General features: G+C 38.6%; 2 protein-coding genes and 1 long non-coding RNA gene across 4 annotated transcripts; 1 reads left to right on the plus strand and 2 right to left on the minus strand.

Annotated features, from left to right (window-relative positions):
- Positions 1-139: 139 nt before the first annotated feature.
- LOC149397995 (disease resistance protein RPM1-like) lies at positions 140-3,558 on the minus strand. Its single transcript, XM_089615137.1, has 2 exons — positions 631-3,558; positions 140-540 (listed from the first exon to the last, which is right to left on the minus strand). Exon 1 carries the CDS (start codon positions 2,909-2,911, stop codon positions 632-634), a length of 2,280 nt encoding a protein of 759 aa, XP_089471263.1. The 5' UTR covers positions 2,912-3,558; the 3' UTR covers positions 140-540; position 631.
- On the plus strand, positions 738-11,483 carry LOC149397996 (uncharacterized). The gene is made up of 3 exons (XR_016297067.1): positions 738-900; positions 10,993-11,100; positions 11,188-11,483. It is a non-coding gene; the product is annotated as an uncharacterized LOC149397996 (long non-coding RNA).
- On the minus strand, positions 11,419-14,569 carry LOC149397997 (disease resistance protein RPM1-like). Of its 2 annotated transcripts, XM_089615136.1 has the most exons (3): positions 13,629-14,569; positions 11,647-13,115; positions 11,419-11,550 (listed from the first exon to the last, which is right to left on the minus strand). In XM_089615136.1, the coding sequence occupies exons 1-2, from the start codon at positions 14,441-14,443 to the stop codon at positions 11,648-11,650; spliced, it is 2,283 nt and encodes a 760-aa protein (XP_089471262.1). In that variant the 5' UTR covers positions 14,444-14,569; the 3' UTR covers positions 11,419-11,550; position 11,647. The 2 variants fall into 2 exon arrangements, with proteins under 2 accessions (XP_089471262.1, XP_089471261.1); XM_089615135.1 differs by having other exon boundaries at positions 11,647-14,569.
- Positions 14,570-22,966: the final 8,397 nt, after the last annotated feature.

Genomic DNA, 22,966 nt, shown 5'->3' on the forward strand with positions numbered 1-22,966 from the left:
ATTGCAGAACTTGAGGAATTACAGTCTCCGAGGTTTGTGGTCATCTCTTATCGCTCTTTAATATACTTAGGAACCACTTTATTACTGTTCAGAGTTGGACTAGAGAAGAAAAGAATCATTCTCTTGAAGACACCTAATAAAATTTTCAAGTCTTAACATTTATATAAAAAAAAAAGGGCAAAACAAAATATTTGCAACCACAGTCTTATGTCTGAGAAAATTTATGATCCCATTATTGCACAATACATGAATATGAGGGCTAGCCTTTAGAGACCAGACCATACGCAAACAAATACGCCAGCCCGGAAACTAAGGAAAACGCAGCCACATCAGATATCGGCTCCGAAAATAGAAATAAAATAACATTTGTGCCGACAATTGTAAATGCCGAATAAGAAGCCGAAAGACTAAGAGCCAACAATAACGAAACACTGGCTACAGATTCGTAAAAACTGGATTACCACGTTTCGCCACTTTGTGGTATTATACGCCGTATTTCGGGGATCAAGGTGTCTGTGGTGCTTTTCTTTGTCATTTTCCCTGCCAAAAAAAAAAAAAAAAAAAAATCAAGTTTAAAGTTATAATATTCTAGCATTGAAAAGGAGAATAAATGGTTTAACCATTACTTACATTACTGTTCTTTGAGAAGTTGCATCAACATTGCAGAACCAAGCTTGTACTCTGTATATGAGATCCCTCTTCCGCTGTGGTACCAAAAGCTGACAGAATAAATGTGCTGAATTTTGAAAAATTCAGGGCCTCCGTTGGGTTGTAGAGCATTCACAAATTCCTTAGGCATATCGTAAACTTTGAGGGCTTTAAGATTTTTCAAGTGTCGAAGATCGCAAGGCATTTCCTTCATCAACGGAGAAGGTCCAATTCCCAACACCTCGAGAAGAGGTAACGATCCGCTTTCAATCCTCATCGCTTTCAATCTTTCCAAACACCTTAAATGAAGTTGCTTGAGTTTTGGGAAATCGCCTTTCTCGAACTGCAATTCCACTCCCTCGTACGCTTGATACAAGCCAAGGTACGACAAATTCGGCAAAGCTTTAAGGCATTTCAGCGGCTCGTCAACCAACCTCGAGAAATTCAAATCCAGACCCTTCAAATTATGAAGCCCAGAAATCCAATTCGGAAATTGTTGTAGTTGACAAGTCAGCTGTAAGTGGCACAAAAGCGGAGGAGGAGACAAAATGAAATTCAAATCTAAAGCTTCTTCTTGGCTTACTGAGGATATATACAACTGTTCGAGGTCGTTCATTTCCTGGATAGACTCTCCGAGGGCTTCGACCATCTCTTTACTCACTTTCGAAATTCCAAGATTTTTCAATTTACTTAGCCGTTGTAGCTCCTTGATGAAGTTACATGAATGTGCTTCGGCTGTGACGAGCGTTTGTAGATCCTCCAACCCTTTGATCCCTTCGTGCATCCTCATTCCGACAAATGATTCGACACTATACGAGCTTATCTTATCATTACAACTACACAAAAGGTGTCGCAATTTACGTAGTTTGTTGATCTCGACAGGAAGATCTCGCATAGAAGTATCGTTAACATTCAACGTCTCTAGATTACGCAGCTTCCCGATGGACTTTGGGAGAGTCTTCACTTTCGAGCCTCTCAAGTTTAAGTACTTCAGGTTTAACAAATTCCCTGTTTCCTTTGGGAGATTAGAGAGGGGAGCGTTACCGAAATCAACCACTTTCAAGAGTTTACAAGTTTTGAATAGACCAACTACAAAAGAGCTTGACACCTGACTTGTGTTGACGAGAATAATTGAGCGAACCTTCGAGTCACAAACACTTTCCAAAACATTATCAGTAGTATTGTGAATTATCAAGCGCCGACACTTCTCTTTATATATCGGCTTGTTTTTGTCGAAGATTTGATAAAAACACGAATCCCTAGCTCTTTTTTGGATCAACTCCCGTACCAAATCATGCACTTTGCACACTCTATGGGATCCATAATGTAACACAAATGAAATCAAGTTTCTACTGATAAGCTCAGTCAAGTACTCGTTGGCAACTTGTTCGAACGTTTTATCTTTTCTCAACTCAATGAAGCCTTCAGCAATCCATAATTTGTATAATCTACTTTCATACACTTCAAAATCTTCAGGAAAAACACCGAAATACAAGAAGCACAATTTCAGATTGTAAGACAAGTCATTAAAACTGAGCAGCAGAACTTTCGAAACGTTTGAGAGCTCACGATTTTCTTCAAATTCGTAATTGAGATTTTTAAGCACTATTTGCCATCCGGCTTTAGACACATTCTTTTTTGACAATAAACTGGCCACAGCAACAATGGCGAGTGGCAAACCTTGGCATTTACTTAGGATTTCACGAGATACTTGCTCCAACTCTTTTGGACAATTTGAGCTCAAAAATGCATTTTTGCAAAACAACTCCCACGCTTGCTCTTTAGACCAAGTCTTGAGCACTTCCACAACCATTTCGACAGTTGGTGAATTAAAAGATTCCACAACCGTAGATTTACGAGTAGTGAGAACAATCCTACAACCCTCTCTACCAGTAGGAAAAGCATACTTCAAGACACTCCAGAAATCCGTTTGCCAAACATCGTCAAAAATGATCACGTACCTCTTTGCCTGCAGAGAGTTTCTCAAGACGGTGATGGCTTCTTCAACAGACGCGATTTCTACTCCGGTTGGGCAGATCTGAGTCTGTATCGTCTTGAGAATCTTGAGGATGTCGTACGATTGGGACACAGTGACCCAAACGCTGTGGTCGAAGCTTCCGTTCTCAACGACAACGTTGTACACTTTCCTCGCGAGAGTAGTTTTACCGATCCCACCTTCGCCCACAAGAGAAACCACTGTAAGCTCGCTCGGGCCTTTCTCCAAACTCCTCACGAGCTTCTTCGACAGAGACTCAACGCCCATGAGATCGTCGTCTTCAACGAACAGCGATTTGATACGAGAGTCGACCCTCGAATTCCCTTCCCCGCCGTTGCTCGAGCTTCCTTGCTCGAAAGGTCTCAACCCGTAACTCACACCTATCTCCTTGATCTTGGTTAAAGACGCGTTGACGGCTCGGATCTCAGAGGCCAAGTCTCGCCTCGTTTTCAAGGTCTCGACGCAACGACCAGCCTTGCGCAGAGACCCGATGAATAATCCGAGCTGATCTTCTTGACGGCGCTGCTCGGCGAAGTAAGTGTATTCGTCGACGACGTCTTCGATTTGTTCGGCCACTTTTCTGAGCTCTCGCGGACTTGGCTTCGGCGTCACGGAGAAGAGGCTCGATGATCTCCAATTCCTCTTGCAGACCCTTCACTTGCTTCTCAACTCCTTTCAAAGACTTGCCTTCTTCGATCAGAAGATCAACCAGTTTCTCAATCACAGGGCTCAGGAACGTCTCTGCCATTTGTTCGATCTCTCTGAATCTTTCAACTGTAGTTTTATTTTATTTTTTTATCTGTCAAACGAGTTTTACGTAAGAAATCCTGTTATGATTGACCATCCCTTGTTTTTTTATTTTATTTTCTTCGTTCCTTTCTTTATTCTTTATTTGGAGTATGGCTAGCACATGGGCGGTGATATAATTAATTCAGTTGGTTGATATTATGTTTATTTTCGCGTTTACATGGTCTTTGTTCAACATTTCTTTTTCTTGACATCAAAAATAAGATTTCACCACAAAAAGAATTTGTTCCGTAAACTAAACACCATCGTTTCTTCGTAAAATGAATTTGCTACGATGTACAGGATTTAAATACAGGAAATCTGTTATTTCCAACATTGATATACAGTCAAAAAAGAAAAGAAAAAGAGAGCACTGATAAATAAATAAAAAAACCATGAAAACGACGAAAGAGATGTTTTTTGAGTTATTTTTTCCTGACAAAACTTTGCTAATTTATTGACACACAACTCTCGAGAATTTTATCTGCACTTTTTAATTACTGGTGTCGGTTCTTATTATTCCTCACTGCATTTTTCCAAAACAAAATTTCGAAGTATCTGTAATTTAATATTTAATTGGTGCACTGTGCCATTACAAGTTATTTATATAATTTGCTAAAATTTGGAAGCATATGAATGATGTGAATGCTACGTGGTAATCTGTAGAGTAGAGATGCCAGCATTAGTCTCTTTAAAAACATAATACTTTGACGTCAAACTAATCAATGCACACAGCTTGAATTTTATTTATCTATTTAATAAATAGAAAAAACAAATAAGAAATAATGCAGTAATTAGCATCAATTGATGCACATTGCATTACGATTTATAAGATTAAAATTTCAGGAAATACTGTTATTTGCATCATTATTGATGTACATTAAAATGAAGAAGAGAACACTTACAAAAACTAATTAATTTGTAGTTATTTTTTCCCTGAAACATTATCTAAATCTGCATTTTTCTAATTTTTTTAAGCATCTTTAAAAAAGAAAAAAAAAATTAACTGGGACATTGTGCCGTTATTAGTTATTTAATTGGCTACGTATATTATTAATTATTTGAATGCAAGTAGTGGTGATCTCTCGAGTAGAGATGCCAGCATTAGACGCTTAATACAATACTTTGACAATGTTTGTAGTCTTGACTGTGGAATAGTCTGATTCGGCGATTAGATTCGAAATCTTTTGCTGACAAATATCTTTTGTTGACAATCTTTTGTCGGCAATGTTTGTAAATCAAGTAGATACGAGGGCCGCGCGCGAATTCCCTTCCCCGCAACTCGAACTGCCTTGCTCGAAGGGTCTCAGCCCATAACCCATTCCTCTATTCTTGATCTCGCATAATGACGAGTTATTGTTAGATTACGTGTAAATATATGTAAATTAGAGTAGATTAATCGGTTGTTATTAAGTTAGTTCAGATTAAGTAGGAATAATTATTTGGTTATTTATTTATTTCAGTTTTAGATATTTATTCTGTTGTTAGGAGGTTGTTAGGAGGTTAGACGTACAGTGTTATTACTTAGGCAATCAGTTCAGTTGTATTCCTATATATACCATATTCATCAATAAAGGAAAACACACGTTCAATTATTTTTGCTCTCATGGTATCAGAGCAGTAAAACACCTATAGGTTCCTGCCAATTCTAAATGGCCGAACCAAGTATAAACAGCACCGGTTCTACCGGAAACACCTATTTATCTGGAGGATCGAGCTCTAACTCGACCACAGACTTTCTCCAACATCATTCCATCACCTCAGATAAACTAAATGGAGGAAACTACATGGAGTGGTCCCAGTCGGTTAAACTCTTTGTGCAGGGAAGAGGAAAATTCGGCTACCTATCAGGAATGACGACGAAGCCAGATGCTGCTGCAAACCAAGCCGGTTATGAGAAGTGGGAGGCTGAAAACTCCATGGTCATGTCATGGCTGGTAAGTTCTATGGAAGCTAACCTAGGAAGGACTTATCTGTTTCTTCCAACAGCAAACGCGATCTGGACAGCGGTGAAGGAGACGTATTCAGATCTCGGAAATGCTGGACTACTCTTCGAGATCAAGACTCGGCTGAGAAAGGCGAAGCAGGTTGACAAGACGGTCACTCAATACTACACTGACCTAAAGATGTTGTGGCAAGAGCTAGACCTCTACTGTAACTATGAGTGGAGCTGCCCTGCCAATAGTATTTTTTTATCAGAAAACCATCGAGAAGGAGCGAGTCTTCGAGTTTTTAGTTGGGCTGAACCAAGAGCTCGATGAAGTGAGATGAAGAGTACTCGGCAGAGAGCCATTCCCGAGTACCCGAGAGGTCTTCGCAGAAGTTCGCCGAGAAGAGAGTCGTCGTCAAGTCATGCTCGGATCAAGCATACCCGACGCTACAACCAATCAGGGAGACACCACCACCGCCATGATGTCATCGAGGTCCGACTCAAACCAACGCTTCTCCAAGAACAAATCCGACCGGCCCACCTGCGACCACTGCAACAAACTTGGCCATGTCAAGGCCAAGTGTTGGAAGCTTCATGGCAAGCCAGCCGACTCTCAGTCATCTCAGCGGCCCTCCCGGGATAATAGAGGTGCGTACCAAGCATCTCATATCGTCTCCAACGAGCAAGGGACCGAATCTTCACCGGGGCAGAATTTCTTCAACAAAGAAGACTTAGAGCAACTGTACCAGCTGTGGACCTCACATAAGTTATCATCACCTTCCTCATCCTCTCTTGCCCGTAAAGGTAGTTTCAAAACAGCCCTAAATATTTCCACAAATAATCCTACCTCATGGATCATAGACTCAGGTGCTAGTGACCATATGACCGGATCTTCTTACCTTTTTACCTCATATTTCCCATGTTCTGGCTATGATAAAGTTAAAATTGCCGATGGGTCTCTCTCAGCTATTGCCGGGAAAGGTTCTATCATTCTCAATTCATCCCTCACACTAAACAATGTTTTACATGTCCCTAATCTAACATGTAATCTCTTATCTGTGGACAAACTAGTCACTGAAAGCCAATGCAAACTCACCTTTTTACCTACTGGTTGTACTCTTCAGGACCTGCACTCGGGGAGGATGATTGGCAATGTTGAAACGCACGGGGGACTCTATCACATCGGCTCGGAAGCTAACTCGAGTAAACAAATTCAGAAAACTACATGTTCTAGTTTCTTTTCCTTAAATGATGAAATAATGTTATGACATTTTCGTTTAGGTCACCCTAGTTTTGGGTATTTAAAACATTTATTTCCAAATTTGTTTCGTAATAAAAATCTCGAGTCTTTGCAGTGTGAAATTTGTGAGTTAGCCAAACATAAAAGAACATATTTTCCATTTGTTAAATACACTCCTTCAAAACCATTCTCACTAATACATAGTGATATGTGGGGACCTTCCCGTATTAAAAATATTTCAGGAACCCGATGGTTTATTACGTTCATTGATGATCACACACGAAACACTTGGATTTATTTGTTGAAAGAAAAATCAGAGGCAGCCGAGACTTTCAAAAAATTTTACACTATGATTGAAACACAATTTCAAACTCGGATTAAAATCCTAAGGACCGATAATGGCAGGGAATATTTCAATAAAATCCTAGGACCATTTTTAATCGAAAAAGGCATTATTCATCATAGTTCTTGTGTTGATACACCTCAACAAAATGGTATTGCCGAAAGAAAAAATAGACATCTACTTGAGGTTACCCGAGCTTTAATGTTTTCTATGAACGTTCCTAAACGTTTTTGGGGAGATGTTATACTTATGGCTACATATCTAATTAATAGAATGCCTAGCAAAGTATTAAGCTACAATTTCCCCATAAAAGCACTTCAAAATTATTTTCCAGAAAATAAATGCTTTAGTAATTTATCTCCGAAATTTTTTGGATGCACGGCATTTGTACATATTCATGATCATAAAAGAGGTAAATTAGATCCTAGGGCGATTAAATGTATGTTTCTAGGTTTTTCTCCAACTCAAAAAGGTTTTAAATGTTTTGATCCTAGCTCGGGTAAACTTTTTATAAGTATGGATGTCACATTTTTTGAAACAAAACCTTTTTTTGATAAAACTTATCTTCAGGGGGAGAATAACAATAATGAAGATCAGTTTTGGAAAACACAAGTGTTACCTGTTTCGGAAAATGCTATTGAATCTGGAAATAAAGAATCTGTTACTGTAGGTTTGGAAAATAACGGCACTGTTTCTGAAAACAAAAATAGTACTACTTCAGAAAATACTCCATCTAAAGGTGTCCCTAAATTAAATGAAAATAATGATATTTCCTCATTTAATGAATCTGAAACTAGTCCTATGGAGGACCAATCTCCTGAATTCAGTGTTCACTCGAGGGAGCTTACGAGGACAAGTGATTCCCCCACATTGCCAACATCCGAACCTAGTCAAGGTAACAGTCCTTTATCTCATGACTCATCACAAACCCAAGAAACAACCCTTAGCGATCTAGATGAGCCCATTGCCACCCGAAAAGGTACTAGAACATGCACCAATTTCCCACTATATCCTCTATCAAACTATGTGTCCTATCAAAATCTATCACCTAGTTTTAGAGCCTTCACCACCATGATAACTAATGATGAGGTTCCGAGCTCGATACACGAAGCTCTAAGTGTTCCGAAGTGGAAGGAGGCTGTCTTGGAGGAGATGATGGCCCTAAAGAAAAACGACACGTGGGAAATGACCGAGCTGCCTAAGGGGAAACGAACAGTGGATTGCAAGTGGATCTTTACTGTCAAATACAATGCCGAAGGAAAAGTGGAAAGATACAAAGCAAGGCTTGTCGCTCGAGGGTTCACCCAAACCTATGGCCTCGACTACGAGGAAACCTTTGCCCCGGTTGCGAAGCTCAATACTGTTCGGGTTTTGATCTCTTTGGCTGTGAATCTAGATTGGCCCTTGCTGCAATTTGACGTCAAGAATGCTTTCTTGAACGGAGAGCTAGCAGAAGAAGTATTCATGCAAGCACCACCCGGCTTCGACAACAACTCACGAGGAAAGGTTTGTAGACTAAAGAAGGCTTTGTACGGCCTTAAACAATCCCCGAGGGCTTGGTTTGGTCGATTCTCAAAAGCCATGATAGATCAAAAATACAAGCAAGCACACTCGGATCACACCATGTTCTACAAGCACACGAAGGGAGGTAAAATGGCCATATTAATCGTTTACGTTGATGATATGGTCATGACAGGAGACGACGAAGAAGAGCTTGCAAGATTGAAGCACTTCTTGGCGCAACAGGTTGAGATAAAGGACTTGGGAAGCCTCAAATATTTCTTGGGGATGGAAGTAGCAAGATCACCGAGGGGCATCGCTATTTCGCAACGGAAATATGTACTCGATCTCTTGAACGAGACTGGTCTTCTCGGCTGCAAACCCGCGTCAACTCCAATCGACCCTAATCACCGGCTGAGTAAGAAGGAAGGAGAAGCCCCGGCCAACAAAGCGAGGTACCAAAAGCTTGTCGGAAAATTGATTTACTTGGTGCACACACGCCCCGACATCGCGTTCGCAGTGAGTCTTGTAAGTCAATATATGCACTGCCCTTCTGAAAGTCATCTTGAGGTTGTGTATAGAATATTACACTACCTCAAGGGAAGTCCAGGTAAAGGCATTTTCTTCAAAAAGACCGAAAGCAAGCAGATTGAAGTCTTCACGGATGCGGACTATGGAGGAAATCTAGATGACCGGAGATCCACGTCAGCCTACTGTACGTTTGTTTGGGGAAACTTGGTCACTTGGAGAAGCAAAAAGCAACCGGTGGTGGCTCGTAGTAGCGCTGAAGCGGAGTTTCGAGCGATGGCACATGGGATATGCGAAGTGATATGGATCAAACGCATCTTAGAGGAGTTGCAGATTGAGTCTAGCTTGCCGATGAAGCTGTTCTGCGACAACAAGTCTGCGATCAGCATAGCTCACAATCCTGTTCAGCACGACCGAACAAAGCACGTGGAGATCGATCGACATTTCATAAAGGAAAAGCTCGACAGAGGAGAAATTTGCATGCCATTCGTTCCAACCACCGAACAACTAGCAGATGTGTTCACGAAAGGCTTATACAGGCAGAAGTTTGAAGATTTTCTAAGCAAGTTGGGCATGAAAGATATCTTCGCACCAACTTGAGGGGGAGTGTTAGATTACGTGTAAATATATGTAAATTAGAGTAGATTAATCGGTTGTTATTAAGTTAGTTCAGATTAAGTAGGAATAATTATCTGGTTATTTATTTATTTCAGTTTTAGATATTTATTCTGCTGTTAGGAGGTTGTTAGGAGGTTAGACGTACAGTGCTATTACTTAGGCAATCAGTTCAGTTGTATTCCTATATATACCATATTCATCAATAAAGGAAAACACACGTTCAATTATTTTTGCTCTCAGTTATTAACATCTCTGATCTCAGAAGCTAAGTCACGACGCGTTTTGATGGTCTTCACCCAATGACCAGTCTTGCGTAGAGACCCAAAGAAACCGAGTTGATATGACGGCACTGCTCACGTTTTGAATCAGAGGCCTCGCAATTAGTTCTCCAAGATCTCCAACTCCATTTGCAAACTCTTCGCTTGCTTCTCAACTCCTTTCAACGACTTGGCTAATTCAAATACACTCTTCACTTCACTCCTTTATACAAGTAGTGCTGATCTATAGAATTGAGAACCATCAATAGTTGCTTAAATAAATAATACTTGGTCCTAAACGAAATTGTGAAGATTTCTAGTCGGCTGTGATTTAGATGAAAATTGTGAAGATCCGACTCAGAAACATCTTTGGAATCTTGAGGATGTTGATGATTGGGACACAGTGACCCAAACGCTTACGAGCTCATTTTTGCACAATACACAAATATGAGGGTTGTTATAGCTGAGCCAAGATTTGAATCGAGAACTGGTTTCTTCTGCCTTAAGCTACACAGATCGAATAAGCAATTAATTGAGAGGAAAAACAAGACAAACACAACACACATACGTTCATCCTGGTTCGAATTTATTTTTTCTACGTACAGTCTCTGGGGTTTTCACTATATTTGAATGTCAAGTACGAGGTCAAGTTTGTCTCAGACAATGACTCTCAAACACTCAAAATGTTTCCCATGTTGACAACGACGAAATGTTTACCGTTTGTGCTCCAAAACTCTCTCTTTTGTTCCTCCCTTATTTCTAAATCTAAATGCCTTTAATAAAGGCCCTTTATGAATAGGCTTGCAAATTAATCCCAACCCACTAATGTATCCCTCAAGTAATCAAAGTTATAATCCAACGGTCAAAACAGTTCTCTGCTGCATAATCTGTTTTTTTTCTTTTTTAACCGTGAATATAAGCCGTTGGATATGAGATTTACATAAAAAAAATCTCCCATGTGAAACCCCTTTGCTAAGTTCCCAAGACTTTAGTTTTCTTTTCCAATTTGCACTGGCTTACTCTGACGACGGTCAAATGATCAGAAGAAAGGAATTTTAAGTTCCAAATTACGTTTGATGTTACATGGTTGAACTTTTTTCTAACGATATCGAGTTCAAGAGATTTTCTTTTGACTTGTTTTTTCAGGTGACAGATAAAATATTAAATGGGAAAGAGTTGGAATTCTACAAATGGGACGGAGAGCTTCCTGAGCTGTTGCAGAATGTGAGGGATGAGCTCGACAAAGTCTCTGAGGTATTTCGTATTCACTATTTATTATATATTATGTTTGTTAATGCTCATGTATTTACATATAAATAAAAAAATCTTAATCCATGGCAGAGCTAGACTTAGAGAAGAGAAGAATCGTGTCTAGAAGAGATGGAAAGATCTTTCAAGTGTTCTGAAAAAATCCTAACCTTATACTATATCGACGCCTCTCAAATTTTCTCAATTGCCACGAATATTTGATCTGTTTGCAAGTTATTGTTTCTGTGGAAAATAGTGTTTGGTTCTTTAACAAACTACCACTGTGTAAAAGATTGCAAATACGAATCAGAAGTTACTTACAACAGAAGAAGATTGTACAAACAAAATATTGTGAACTACACGAATTTGAAGGTAAATAATTTGCATACAACGGTATACTTTAGCTCTTCAAATCTAAGCTCCGAAGCATCACACACCTAAGTTTGCGGTCGTTTTCTGTCATGCAAAAAAAAAAAATTGATTTGAGTCGATATCAAGTTTGAAAATACACTGCCATTGCAAATGATAACAAATGGTTACAATATTACTTACATTAATGCTGTTCTTCTAGATAGTTAATTAACTCTGAGCTACCAAGCTTAAACCGGGTAAAGAACCACCCTTCTCCTTGGTAGTACCAAAAACTGACCGAAGATATGTGCCGAATTTGGTAGTGCTCAGAGCCTCCGTCGGGTTGTAGAGCACTCACAAATTCCTTAGGCATGTCATACACTCCAAGGGTTTTAAGATTCGTTAGGTGTCGAAGACCGCAAGGAATTTCCTTCATCAGTGGGAAAGGTCCAATTTTTAAAACCTCGAGAAGAGGTAACGCTCCGCTTTCAATCTTCACCACTTTCAATCCTTCCAAACACCTTAATTGAAGTTGCTTGAGCTTTGGAAAACTTCCTTCCTCGAGCTCCAATTCCTCTCCCTCATACGCCTGATACAAGCCAAGGTATGCCAAATTTGGCAAACCATTAAGGCGTTTCAGCGGCTCCTCGACTAACCTCGAGAAATGTAAATCTAGCAACTTCAAATTATGAAGCTCAAAAATCCAAGTCGGCAATTGTTGCAGTCGACAAACCAGTTTTAAGTTGCACAAAAGACGAGGAGGAGATGAAATGCGCTTCAAATCTAGAACTTCTTCCCGTCTGATTGAGGATATAAATAATTTTTCAAGTTTGTTCATTTTCTCAATAGACTCTACAAGGGCTTCAACCACCTCTGCACTCGCTTTTGTAATCCCAAGATTTTTCAATTTACTTAGCTTCGGTAGCTCCTTGATGAAGTTACATGAATGTGCTTCCGTTCTAACGAGTGTTTGTAACTCCACCAACCCTTTGATTCCTTCATGCATCCTCATTCCGACAAATGATTCTACACTATATTCGCTCTTCGTATCATTATAGCAACACGAAAGATGTCGCAATTTCCGTAGTTTGTTTATCTCAACAGGTAGCTCCCGAACATAAGTATCATTGACATCCAATGTCTCGAGATTACGCAGCTTCCCAATGGACTTTGGGAGAGTCTTCACTCCTGAGCCTCTCAAATTTAAGAGCTTCAAGTGAAGCAAATTTCCTACTTGCTTTGGAAGATTAGATAGAGGAGCCTTTTCAAAATCAACCACTTTCAACAGCTTGCAAGTTTTGAATAGACCAACTACAAAAGAGTTTGACACATAGCCGGTGTTGACAAGAACAACTGAGCGGATCTTCAAATCGCGAACACGTTCCAAATCGTTGTACTCTGTCTGGTGAATTATCAAGCGCCGACACTTCTCTTTAGATCTCAGCATACTTCGGTCAAATAATTGATAAAAACACGAATCACTAGCTCTTTTTGGGATCAACTCTCGTATTAAATCATGAACTTTGCAGACTCTATAGGACCCATAATCTAGCTCAAACGAAACCAAGTTTCTACTGATAAGCTCAGTCAAGTACTCGTGAGCAATTTGATCCAACGTCTTGTCTTTTCTCATTTCAATGAAGCCTTCAGCAATCCACAGTCTATATAATCTACTTTCACGTATTTCAAAATCTTTAGGAAAAACACCAAAATACAAGAAACATGATTTCAGATGGTAAGACAAATCATGATAACTGAGCAATAGAATTCTTGAAACTCTTGAGAGCTCATGATTTTCTTCAAATTCGTAATTGAGGTTGTCAAGAACTTTTTTCCATTCGAATGTAGACATATTCTTTTTTGACAATAAACCAGCTATAGCTACAATGGCTAGGGGCAAGCCCTGGCATTTACTTAGGATTTCATGAGATAATATCTCCAACTCCGGCGGACAACCTGAGATTGGAAATGCATTTTTGCAAAACAACTCCCAGGCTTGTTCTTTAGGCCAAGTCTTAAGCTCTTTTACAATCATTTCACCAGATATTGATGTAAAAGACTCCACAACCATATATTTACGAGTTGTGAGAATTATCCTACTTCCATTGCTACTACTAGGAAAAGCATGCTTTATCAAACTCCAGAAATCAATTTGCCATACATCGTCGAAAACGATCACGTACCTCTTTACGTTCAGAGAGCTTCTCAAGAGAGTGAAAGCTTCTTCGATGGAGATGTTCTCTCCTCCCAATGGGCAGATACGAGTCATTAGAATCTTCACAATCTTGTGGATGTCGTACGATTGGGTCACCGTGATCCAAACATGATGGTCGAAGCTACCTTTTTCCACAACATCGTTGTACACTTTTCTGGCGAGAGTAGTTTTTCCGATCCCACCTTCTCCCACAAATGAAACCACCATACGCTCAGACGAACCTTCCACCAAAGTAGTGACCAGCTCGCTCGACACCGATTCAATGCCAACAAGCTCATTCTCGTCAACGAAGAGCGAACCGATACGAGGGTCGATGCGTGAATTCTCTTCCCCGCCACTTGAACCGCCTTGCTCGAAGGGTCTCAGCCCATAACTTAAACCCCTCTCCTTGATCTCACGTAACGACTCTTTAGCATCTCGGATCTCAGAGGCCAAGCCGCGTCGCATTTTGAAGGTCTTTACGCAACGACCTGCCTTGCGTAGAGATCCAACGAAACCGGCTTGATCATCTTGACGGCATTGCTCGGCATAGTAAGTGTATTCGTCGATGAGGTCTTCGATGTTTTCGGCTTCTTCTCTGAGCTGTCTCATCCACACTTTGGAGGCGTCGCTGAGCTTGCCTTTGGCTGACTTGGCTTCGGCGTCACGGAGAAGAGGCTCCAAGATCTCCAACTCTTTTTGCAGACTCTTCACTTGCTTCTTAACTCCTCTCAACGACTTGGACTCTTCGATCAGAAGATCAATCAGTTTCTCAATCACGGGTCGCAGGAACATATCTGCCATTGTTTCAAATTGGCTTGATCTGGTCTGGATAAACTGAATTATTATTATTTTTAATTGATTAGAGAGAAGGTTGCTAATATGATCCACACTGATATTTTCTGTAGATATGAAATTCAACGAGTGATGTGTAAGAAACCGTGTGTGTATATATATATACTAGTCTGAAACACGTGCTTCGCACGTGGTGTTTGTAGTTGTAATCAGTAAATAATTAAAATATGTATGATTTAATTTACCAAGTTTTTTTTCTTCAAAGCATGAAGTTATAAATGAATATTAAGATATCAAATATTTCAACCATACATAATACTTGAGCAGTTTAATTTTTGAGACTCTCATAATAATTGCAAACATTTTAAGGAAATATATAATCAATGACATACTTAAAAAAAATTGACATAATTAAATAAAAAGCCAGAAGTTCCATATTTTTATGCCAGCATTCTCTGACCTTTGCCACATCCAAATCGAAGGGATGTGGATCACATTACGATAAAACTGTTATCTCTTTATTTTTTTTAGAAAATTTAAACGGCAGAAATGGGAAGGTTACAAGCAAGAGAAGAGTTGGGAGAAGAGTTGCTCTTTATTATAGTACATGAATGCTATCAAATAACAGGTTCATTTTCATCAAATAATACGTTCTAAGATAAGATAATGACGTGTCACACTACGATAAATCCTAAGAATCCAAGGATGTATTATATGGAGAAAAATAACAAGCATTAGATTTGGATGTGGTTAATAAAGCTTATTAGAATGTACAATTTAAATTAATAGAGAATATTTGGCTAATATAAGTTACAGTGTTGTGGAACAAAAAATTCAAATCAAACAGAAAAATAATTGTGGAGACTTTGTAAATTAGATTATTTCAACAAAAAATAGAAGACATACATTCATTTTATTGTTCTTGAGAAATATTATTTAAATATATGCGCATTGGCAAACAAAGAAGAAAAAAAAATTATTTAGAGCTAATTATACTGAATAATACAGATAGATTAAAAAAGCCAAAAGTTAGACTTCACAGTAGATATTATTTTTCTCTTGATTTTTATCTTCGGAGACCATATTTGTGGGAATTTTGAATCAATATTGTTGAAAATATTGTTGAGCGCAAGTTAGAAAAGTTGAATATGCAAAATTATATATAAAATTATAAATTACAGGTGTTGTCTCATTCATTATTAGCTCGTCAATTGAATCCATTCATTCACACGAGTGAGAGGTGAATGAGCGTGGTTCAGTTCCTCCTTTGAGCTTTACTCAAGCCTCGGTTATACACTAAAGTATATTGAAGAGTATCATACCATCTAAAAAATAATGTATTTTATGATTTTTCCTAGTACGAGTCGAAACAAGAACATAATGAACATTGTTTCCATTAGGTGAATCTTCATGAACCCATAAGCGACAACTCTGCAATTGGTATCATCATTGATTGTATCTACAACATAAGATGAAGAAATATAGCAAGAAAAAGAAGGGAACTCAAGGGTAAGCTAAATAGTTTGTTAAGGGCACTCTAGCAGCAATATGGCAAGCCAAGTTTTAATAATAAAATACATATATAAAAGAATTTGTAATATTATATACTCTGAAAAAATATAAGTAAACGATTAGTACCATTCTGAGAATTTGTAGAAAGACTCGAGGGGAAATCTCTTAAGTTGCCAATGAGGGCTGCAGAAGTTAAACATAAGCAAGAACAAAAAAACGAATTAAAAAACCGTACGGAAAATACGTTTGGTCTGTTTTTTCATTCAACAGCCAATGCTATTTTTTTCCGCAGCTTCTTTCTAAATCTAATGCACACCCTATGGTAAACGAAGTCAAGGAACGAAAATCAATTATTTCAAGGAGAGCACATGTATTAGCAATTGCAGTACGACATTCACAAGATCCAAAAGAGACGGAACGGTAATCATGTCAAGTCTGAGCCTGCGACAAAATCGCTATCAAATATAAAATATGAAGGATATTTGATCAGAAAAGAGCTTACCATAGAATTGTAGCGACATGTCGATCGCATAAGTGGGAAGGAGAGTACAATTTTTGTGTGTTTGAGCAAGCCCCAAATTTTTTGCCTCAATGCCACTGCCACGTTGGACGAATTGAGAGCCGAGGTTTCCATGAAGAACAAACCATGTGTCGTCAACGCTTTGCCTTTGCCGCTGAAACCAACAAATGTAATCGACGAACCACTTCTTAAGGTTATAAATTTGAGAATAAACTTAATCTAGATCACAAGCTAATATAAAAAAAAATATAAAAACCTGCCCTATTTCATCGAACACATGGTGGGCGAAATATACCTTTGAAAGAAAGATTCACAATCTTGTATTTTGCGGGAAGTAACGCAGTCGTTCCGTTCATAATCGTCTTTTTCTTTTCCTTGATTTGGGATCAAAACCTGCCCACTAAATCAAATCTATATACCGATCAAAAAAACAAAATATCAATTAACATAGATCACATGGACACGAAAATAATGATGATATTTTAAGCACTTTCTATATATTCTCGTGTTTTTAAAATATTACAAGATTCATTAGATATGACTCGGTATCAGCAACAAATATTCACAATAATCACAAAAACATTCAGCTTCACAATTAATAGAATGAACTGAAAATATAGATAAATTGAACTAATGAAGATAATTGTGATATTGAACAAGTACTCCTCTTGCTCTGACTCGTCTTCTCCTCCTCCTCGCCCCATCTGCGTTTCAATACGTAACGTTCAAAGTTGAAACAAATTATTCAAATTCAGAGTCAGAACTCCCAAATAAAAAGGCTAAAATTCAAAAAATAATAATTAGATTATATACTATATACAAAACGTTGGGATTATCCGACACATGCCGAGGCAAAAACGTGATTGAAGAAGATGAGAGTTCAATTTATTGAGCACAACAAAAAATGAAAAGAGAAAAAAACCAAATATGAATTTGCAGTATCTCGCCGTCGGAGAGGGAGGCCGGAGGTGGAACCAGGAATAATTTCCGAGTAGAAAAGAAACGAACTTGAATTCTACAAAAGCAAAAATTTTAAAAATACCCAAAAACCTTGATTAGGTGAGAGAGACTGAGAGACAGGGGATATAGAAAAATAAACGAATTCGAAGGAGATGATGTGGAGGGACCTGAGCTGGAGATCGGGAGTGGCATGGTAAAAACTTAGGGCTTCAACATGGTGTAGGGTCTGAGTTCACCATCGCAGAATAAAGAAATAAAGAAACCACTTCGACGAGAGGGATAAAATTTCAATCTTAACGACCCCTTCCAACGAAATCTATACTTTGCATTCAAAACTAATAGAATAAAGTTCAGTTCATATTTCTACTAAACATGAAATAAATTGATACTGTACAAAGTACAAAGGTGTCTTCTGATGTCCTTGAAACATAACAAGTGGAACAGAGTAAAAAATTAAAAATGTCATGACATTCAAGATGCAAGTTCCAATCAAAGACATTCTATTGAATTGAAACATAATAGCATGAAAATATTTATTTGATTAAAAAAAAGACCAATCAGTCCTATGGAGTAAAATGGAATATAACCCATTTTACTCGTCTTATATTCATTCCTACAATCACGCAAACACAAAAAGCTAAGAAAAATAACTCATACTTTTACTCATTCGAGGCTCCAAGTGGAGGCCAGTGTCATCGCTGCGCTGCTCAGCCCCGTCGTTGTCGTCGCGCTGCTCATCATTGTCACCAGACAGCCAACATTGAATTCGAACCAAATCTCGGACACACGAGATCGACAAAGACTTTAACTTCGATAAACAAACACACAGGTGCATACCTCAGAATCAACACCCACACAAAGGACCCAATCTCAGATTTAGCAAAATACACACCAACAAACACAATCATGGGGTATCTCATAAAAACCAAGCCCCAGACATAAAACCCCCAAATATCAGACTCCTAATCCAAAAATCGGCAACAACAATACCATCAATACACACACACACAACAATACAAGAATCAACAACAAATCGCGGTTTCAATTTCAGAAACAACACTCAGCTCAATCTCAGATTCAATACACACGAACAACATCACGCATTAAAAGGGTTTAAAAATCAAGACTTATCAGATTCGAGACCCTAAGCACATCACAATCATCGACTAACGAAAAGAACCCCACTCAGTTTCATCAATCCAGATATAAAAATAAAAAGTGTCAAAACCCCTTAAATATGTTGGCAAGAAATAGAAGAAAAATCGAGGTTTCCAATACCTCAACACGAATACATTGACGAGCCTTCCTCTCCACTTCTTCTTCTCGGATTCACACTGAAATCCTCAAGAATCAACAAACCCAAGCAATAAACTCAAACCCTAGAATTTCATCTTTGAAATCCGAGCGAGGAAGGAGGAAAAAAAAGCATGAGTCCTTACTTTCGAGTAGACAGAGTAATTCCGATCATCTTCCTCTCTTTTCAATCGAGACTCACCTCTCACTTATCGCTTCTTTCTCTCTGTTTCTTCTCTCTGTGTTTATGGGCCTGGGTATCGAATGAAGATGAAGAAGGAAGAGGAAAAGAAAAGAAGACTTGAATAAAAGAGGAAAGATAAATTAGTTTGATTTCTTTTCTTTTTTAGAAGAAGATGAATCGATAGAAGATGAATCGATTTGGAAATGAAGCAGTCACGCAGCGTAGATCGGCAAGGAGAGGATTATTTTTTTAGCTAGCTTCCACGTGGCGACCAATGGTACAGCCACTTGTCGAGCACAGGAGCAAAGTTGGAATAACTGGGTTATAGATAATGATGTGTCAACATTATGATTGGCTAAAAACGATTATGAATAGTCTATGAATAGTAACTACTCATTCTGACTTATTATATTATATAGATATATGTATGTATTTCTTTTTTTATTATTTGTACTTCCCTCTTTATTTATTAAACCGTGTAGTATGTGGGACATACTTTATTTATTTTTGAAAGGTCATACTTTATTTATTAAACCGTGTAGTATGTGGGACATACTTTATTTATTAAACCGTGTAGTATGTGGGACATACTTCCCTCTTTATTTGTACTTCCCTTCACTTATGTCCCACATACTACACGGTTTAATAAATAAAGAGGGAAGTACAAATAATAAAAAAAAAGAAATACATATATATATATATATATATATGTGTGTGTGTGAGACTGACTGATTAAATATATATGTACTGTTATAACTCTCAGGGAAAATTGTACAAAATAGTAATTTGAAACTTAATGATTAGCAAAATAGTCAAAGTTTCAATTTTTCAACAAAATAGTCAAATTTACGTTTTCAAAATTTTTTGACAGCCATGATTAAATTTTTTGATGATTATTATAAGTAATTTATCACTTTTAGAAAAATTAATCTTGGATTCAATTTTTTTTTTAAAACCAACTTGCTGCACATTTTAGCTATTTCATTCAATTAAGACAAACTTTGATTATTTTGCAAATTCATAACTATAAATTGGCTATTTAACTACAATTACCATTAAATTAATTGGGAAAACCGATTTCCCTATCGGACCGGTTACCCAGTTCACTAGATTTTGAAAGAAAAAGAAAAAAATTCATTCAAGGCTGTTTATTTTATTTTATTTTATTTATATATATTTATGTATATATAATTAGATTAAAAAAAAAGTTTACTTAAGAAGCCGATGAAACCGACTTGATATTGACAGCGGCCTTCGATGTATTCTGCTTCCTCTCTCAGCTGTCTCATTTTAGCTTTTATCATATTTTATAGTTAATCTAATAGAGAATTGATCGGAGATGCGGGCTAGGGTTTCGATTATGGTGTTCTATGAGTTAATCAAATTGGAAATAATATTTACTTACAATTTTTTCAAAGTATGAGAACGGAGACGTCTTCGTCGGCTTCGGAAGTGGCGAAATCAGAAAATTGGTGGCGGAAAAGGAGGTCGGACGCAATATCGGAGGATTGAAGGATTCGAGATCGACGGAGAGTTCAGAGGCAATATCGGAGGATTGAAGGATTCGAAATCGACGGAGAGTTCGGAGGCAATATCGGATGATTGAAGGATTCGGAATCGGATAGGAAAATTTTGGTGTGTATTTGACGAGGGGTAAGATAGGAATATAATATTGTTTGGTAGTGGATTAGGCTAATTACCTAATTTAAGTAATAGTTGGGCTAGAATTTTAAAGGAGGTGGCCAATTTGGGCTAGATACCTAACCGGCCCTTTATTTATTTAATATGTATGATCGGTTTGGGGCCGGATACATGCGGAATACGGAATATACTAGCACAACACAATATATATATATATATATATATATATATATATATATATATATATATATATATGCCTCCGTGACTCCAATCCAAACAATATAATCGACGGAAAAATAAAAGAACGAGACAACGAGATTTACCCAGGTTCGGACCAAAGTGTCCTACTTCCTGCTTGGAGAGTGGTTCCACTAACAAATAATAATCCGATATTACAAAGATTACAAACCCCCACAACTTTCTCTTTTCTCTCAAAGATTTTTCTCTCTTGGTTGTTCTAGGTTATTTTCCCTATTTCTTTCTTTCACCCACTCACTTCTTCCTTTTCTCTCTGTTTGTTTTTCTCTTGGCATACAAAACAACAACAACACTTTTGCTTTATATACACAATACAAAGGAAATAAAACAATAAAGAAGTGGGACCCACAAACTTAAAGCCACGTTCACAAATCTCCACCTTGGCTTTAAGGAGAACTAGGAACGAACAATAACCCATACCACCGTAGAACCACTCTCAACGTCCTCCTCTAGTTGATCAACTTTGCAACGTTGATCAAGTCGCAACAATGCCGAAACTTGATCCCCGTCACCGCCTTCGCAGCCATATCCGCCGGATTCTCGTCCGTGTGCACTTTCTCAACAACCACGGACCCCTCGGCAACCACATCCCGAATGAAGTGTAGCTTTACATCGATGTGCTTCGTCCTCTCATGGAACATTTGGTTCTTGGTCAAGTGTATCGCGCTTTGATTAACACAAAACGACTCCACCTCATTTTGCACGATCCCGAGCTCACCGATCAACCCCTTCAACCAAAGAGATTCCTTCACGCCTTCCGTGGTGGCAATGTACTCGGCCTCCATCGTAGAAAGTGCAACTACCGGTTGTAATTGCGCCTTCCAACTCACTGCACAACCAAACAAGGTGAACACTTATCCGGTCAAAGACCGCCTCTTGTCCAAGTCACCCGCAAAGTCCGAATCAACATACCCTCTCAACTTCGCCGCACCTTCATTTGCCCATCGATAGAGTAAACCAACATCCGAAGTTCCTTTAACGAACCGAAGGATCGGACCCACTTCGTTGCCTCCCAATATTCTCTACCTGGGTTGGCCATAAACCGGCTCACAAGGCTAGCCGCGTACACTAAATCCGGTCGTGTGCACACCATGGCATACATGAGACTCCCAACGGAACTCGCATAAGGAATCCGCTCCATGCTCGCTCGACCCTCCTCGGTCTCCGGCGACATACCCGCGGAAAATTTGAAATGAGCCGCCAAAGGTGTTTGAACCGCCTTTGCCTCCGACATCCCGAACTTGGCCACCACCTTCCGAAGATAACCACCTTGAGACACGAATAGTTCACCGCGTCTCCTATCTTGTGTGATTTCCATCCTCAAAATTTTATTGGCCGGTCCCATGTCTTTCATCTCAAACTCGCTTCCCAAAAGTCGTTTCACGTTGTGGATTTCGTTCTTGTTCTTTGACGCTATCAACATGTCATCAACATATAGCAACAAGAATATTCCACTACCATCAACCCACTTGACATACACGCAACTATCAAAATTGCTCTGCGAGAACCCATTTCGTACCATGAACTCGTCAAACCTCAAGTACCATTGTCTCGGAGATTGCTTCAAGCCGTAGAGAGATTTCCTAAGAAGACACACCTTATCTTTATTGGTGAATCGAGCGCGTATCAGACACGAACAATCGCTCTGATGCGACTCGTTTGAGATGATTCCACCATATAACCATATTAATGCGGAAAAAATAATCAATTACACAGATCATAAGCTAATTAAATTATGGTTATAATTAACAAGATCTAGTTATGTTTAATTAATTTAATTCACGAGAGCATATTTATCAAGCAACCGATTTGAACGAAAAACGAATACTTACATTGATTTTCGGTTCAGCTACAGAACGCTCCTAAACTAATCGCGTACTTCTTGCTTCGTCTTGATGCAGGACTCGAGGATGACACCTTAGTCTTCCGAAACGTAGTCTCCGAGACGAATAAGAAAGATGAGTGGACACAGTCTTTATCTCACTAGATCACGAAACTAGGTGTTTCGAGATCTCTCTCTTATTTTACTAAGAATGGAAACGAATTTCCGAGGGGAGGAGAAGCAGAAGTGCACGGCCAAGGGAGGCTAAGATGCACGAATTTTTCACAAAAATTGCTTGTTTTTGCCTTCTCATGAACCCCTAGTTATAGTAGTAAAAAGGAG

Source organism: Urtica dioica, chromosome 5 (assembly GCF_054948205.1).
Source record: "Urtica dioica subsp. dioica isolate 48M chromosome 5, U.dioica_male_clone48M_v1_H2, whole genome shotgun sequence".
Lineage (NCBI taxonomy): Eukaryota > Viridiplantae > Streptophyta > Magnoliopsida > Rosales > Urticaceae > Urtica > Urtica dioica.

What these genes read in the sequence shown, in the direction of transcription:
- LOC149397995 (XM_089615137.1), bottom strand. Translation starts at nt 2,911, where the DNA reads ATGGGCGTTGAGTCTCTGTCGAAGAAGCTCGTGAGGAGTTTGGAGAAA.
- LOC149397997 (XM_089615135.1), bottom strand. Translation starts at nt 14,443, where the DNA reads ATGGCAGATATGTTCCTGCGACCCGTGATTGAGAAACTGATTGATCTT.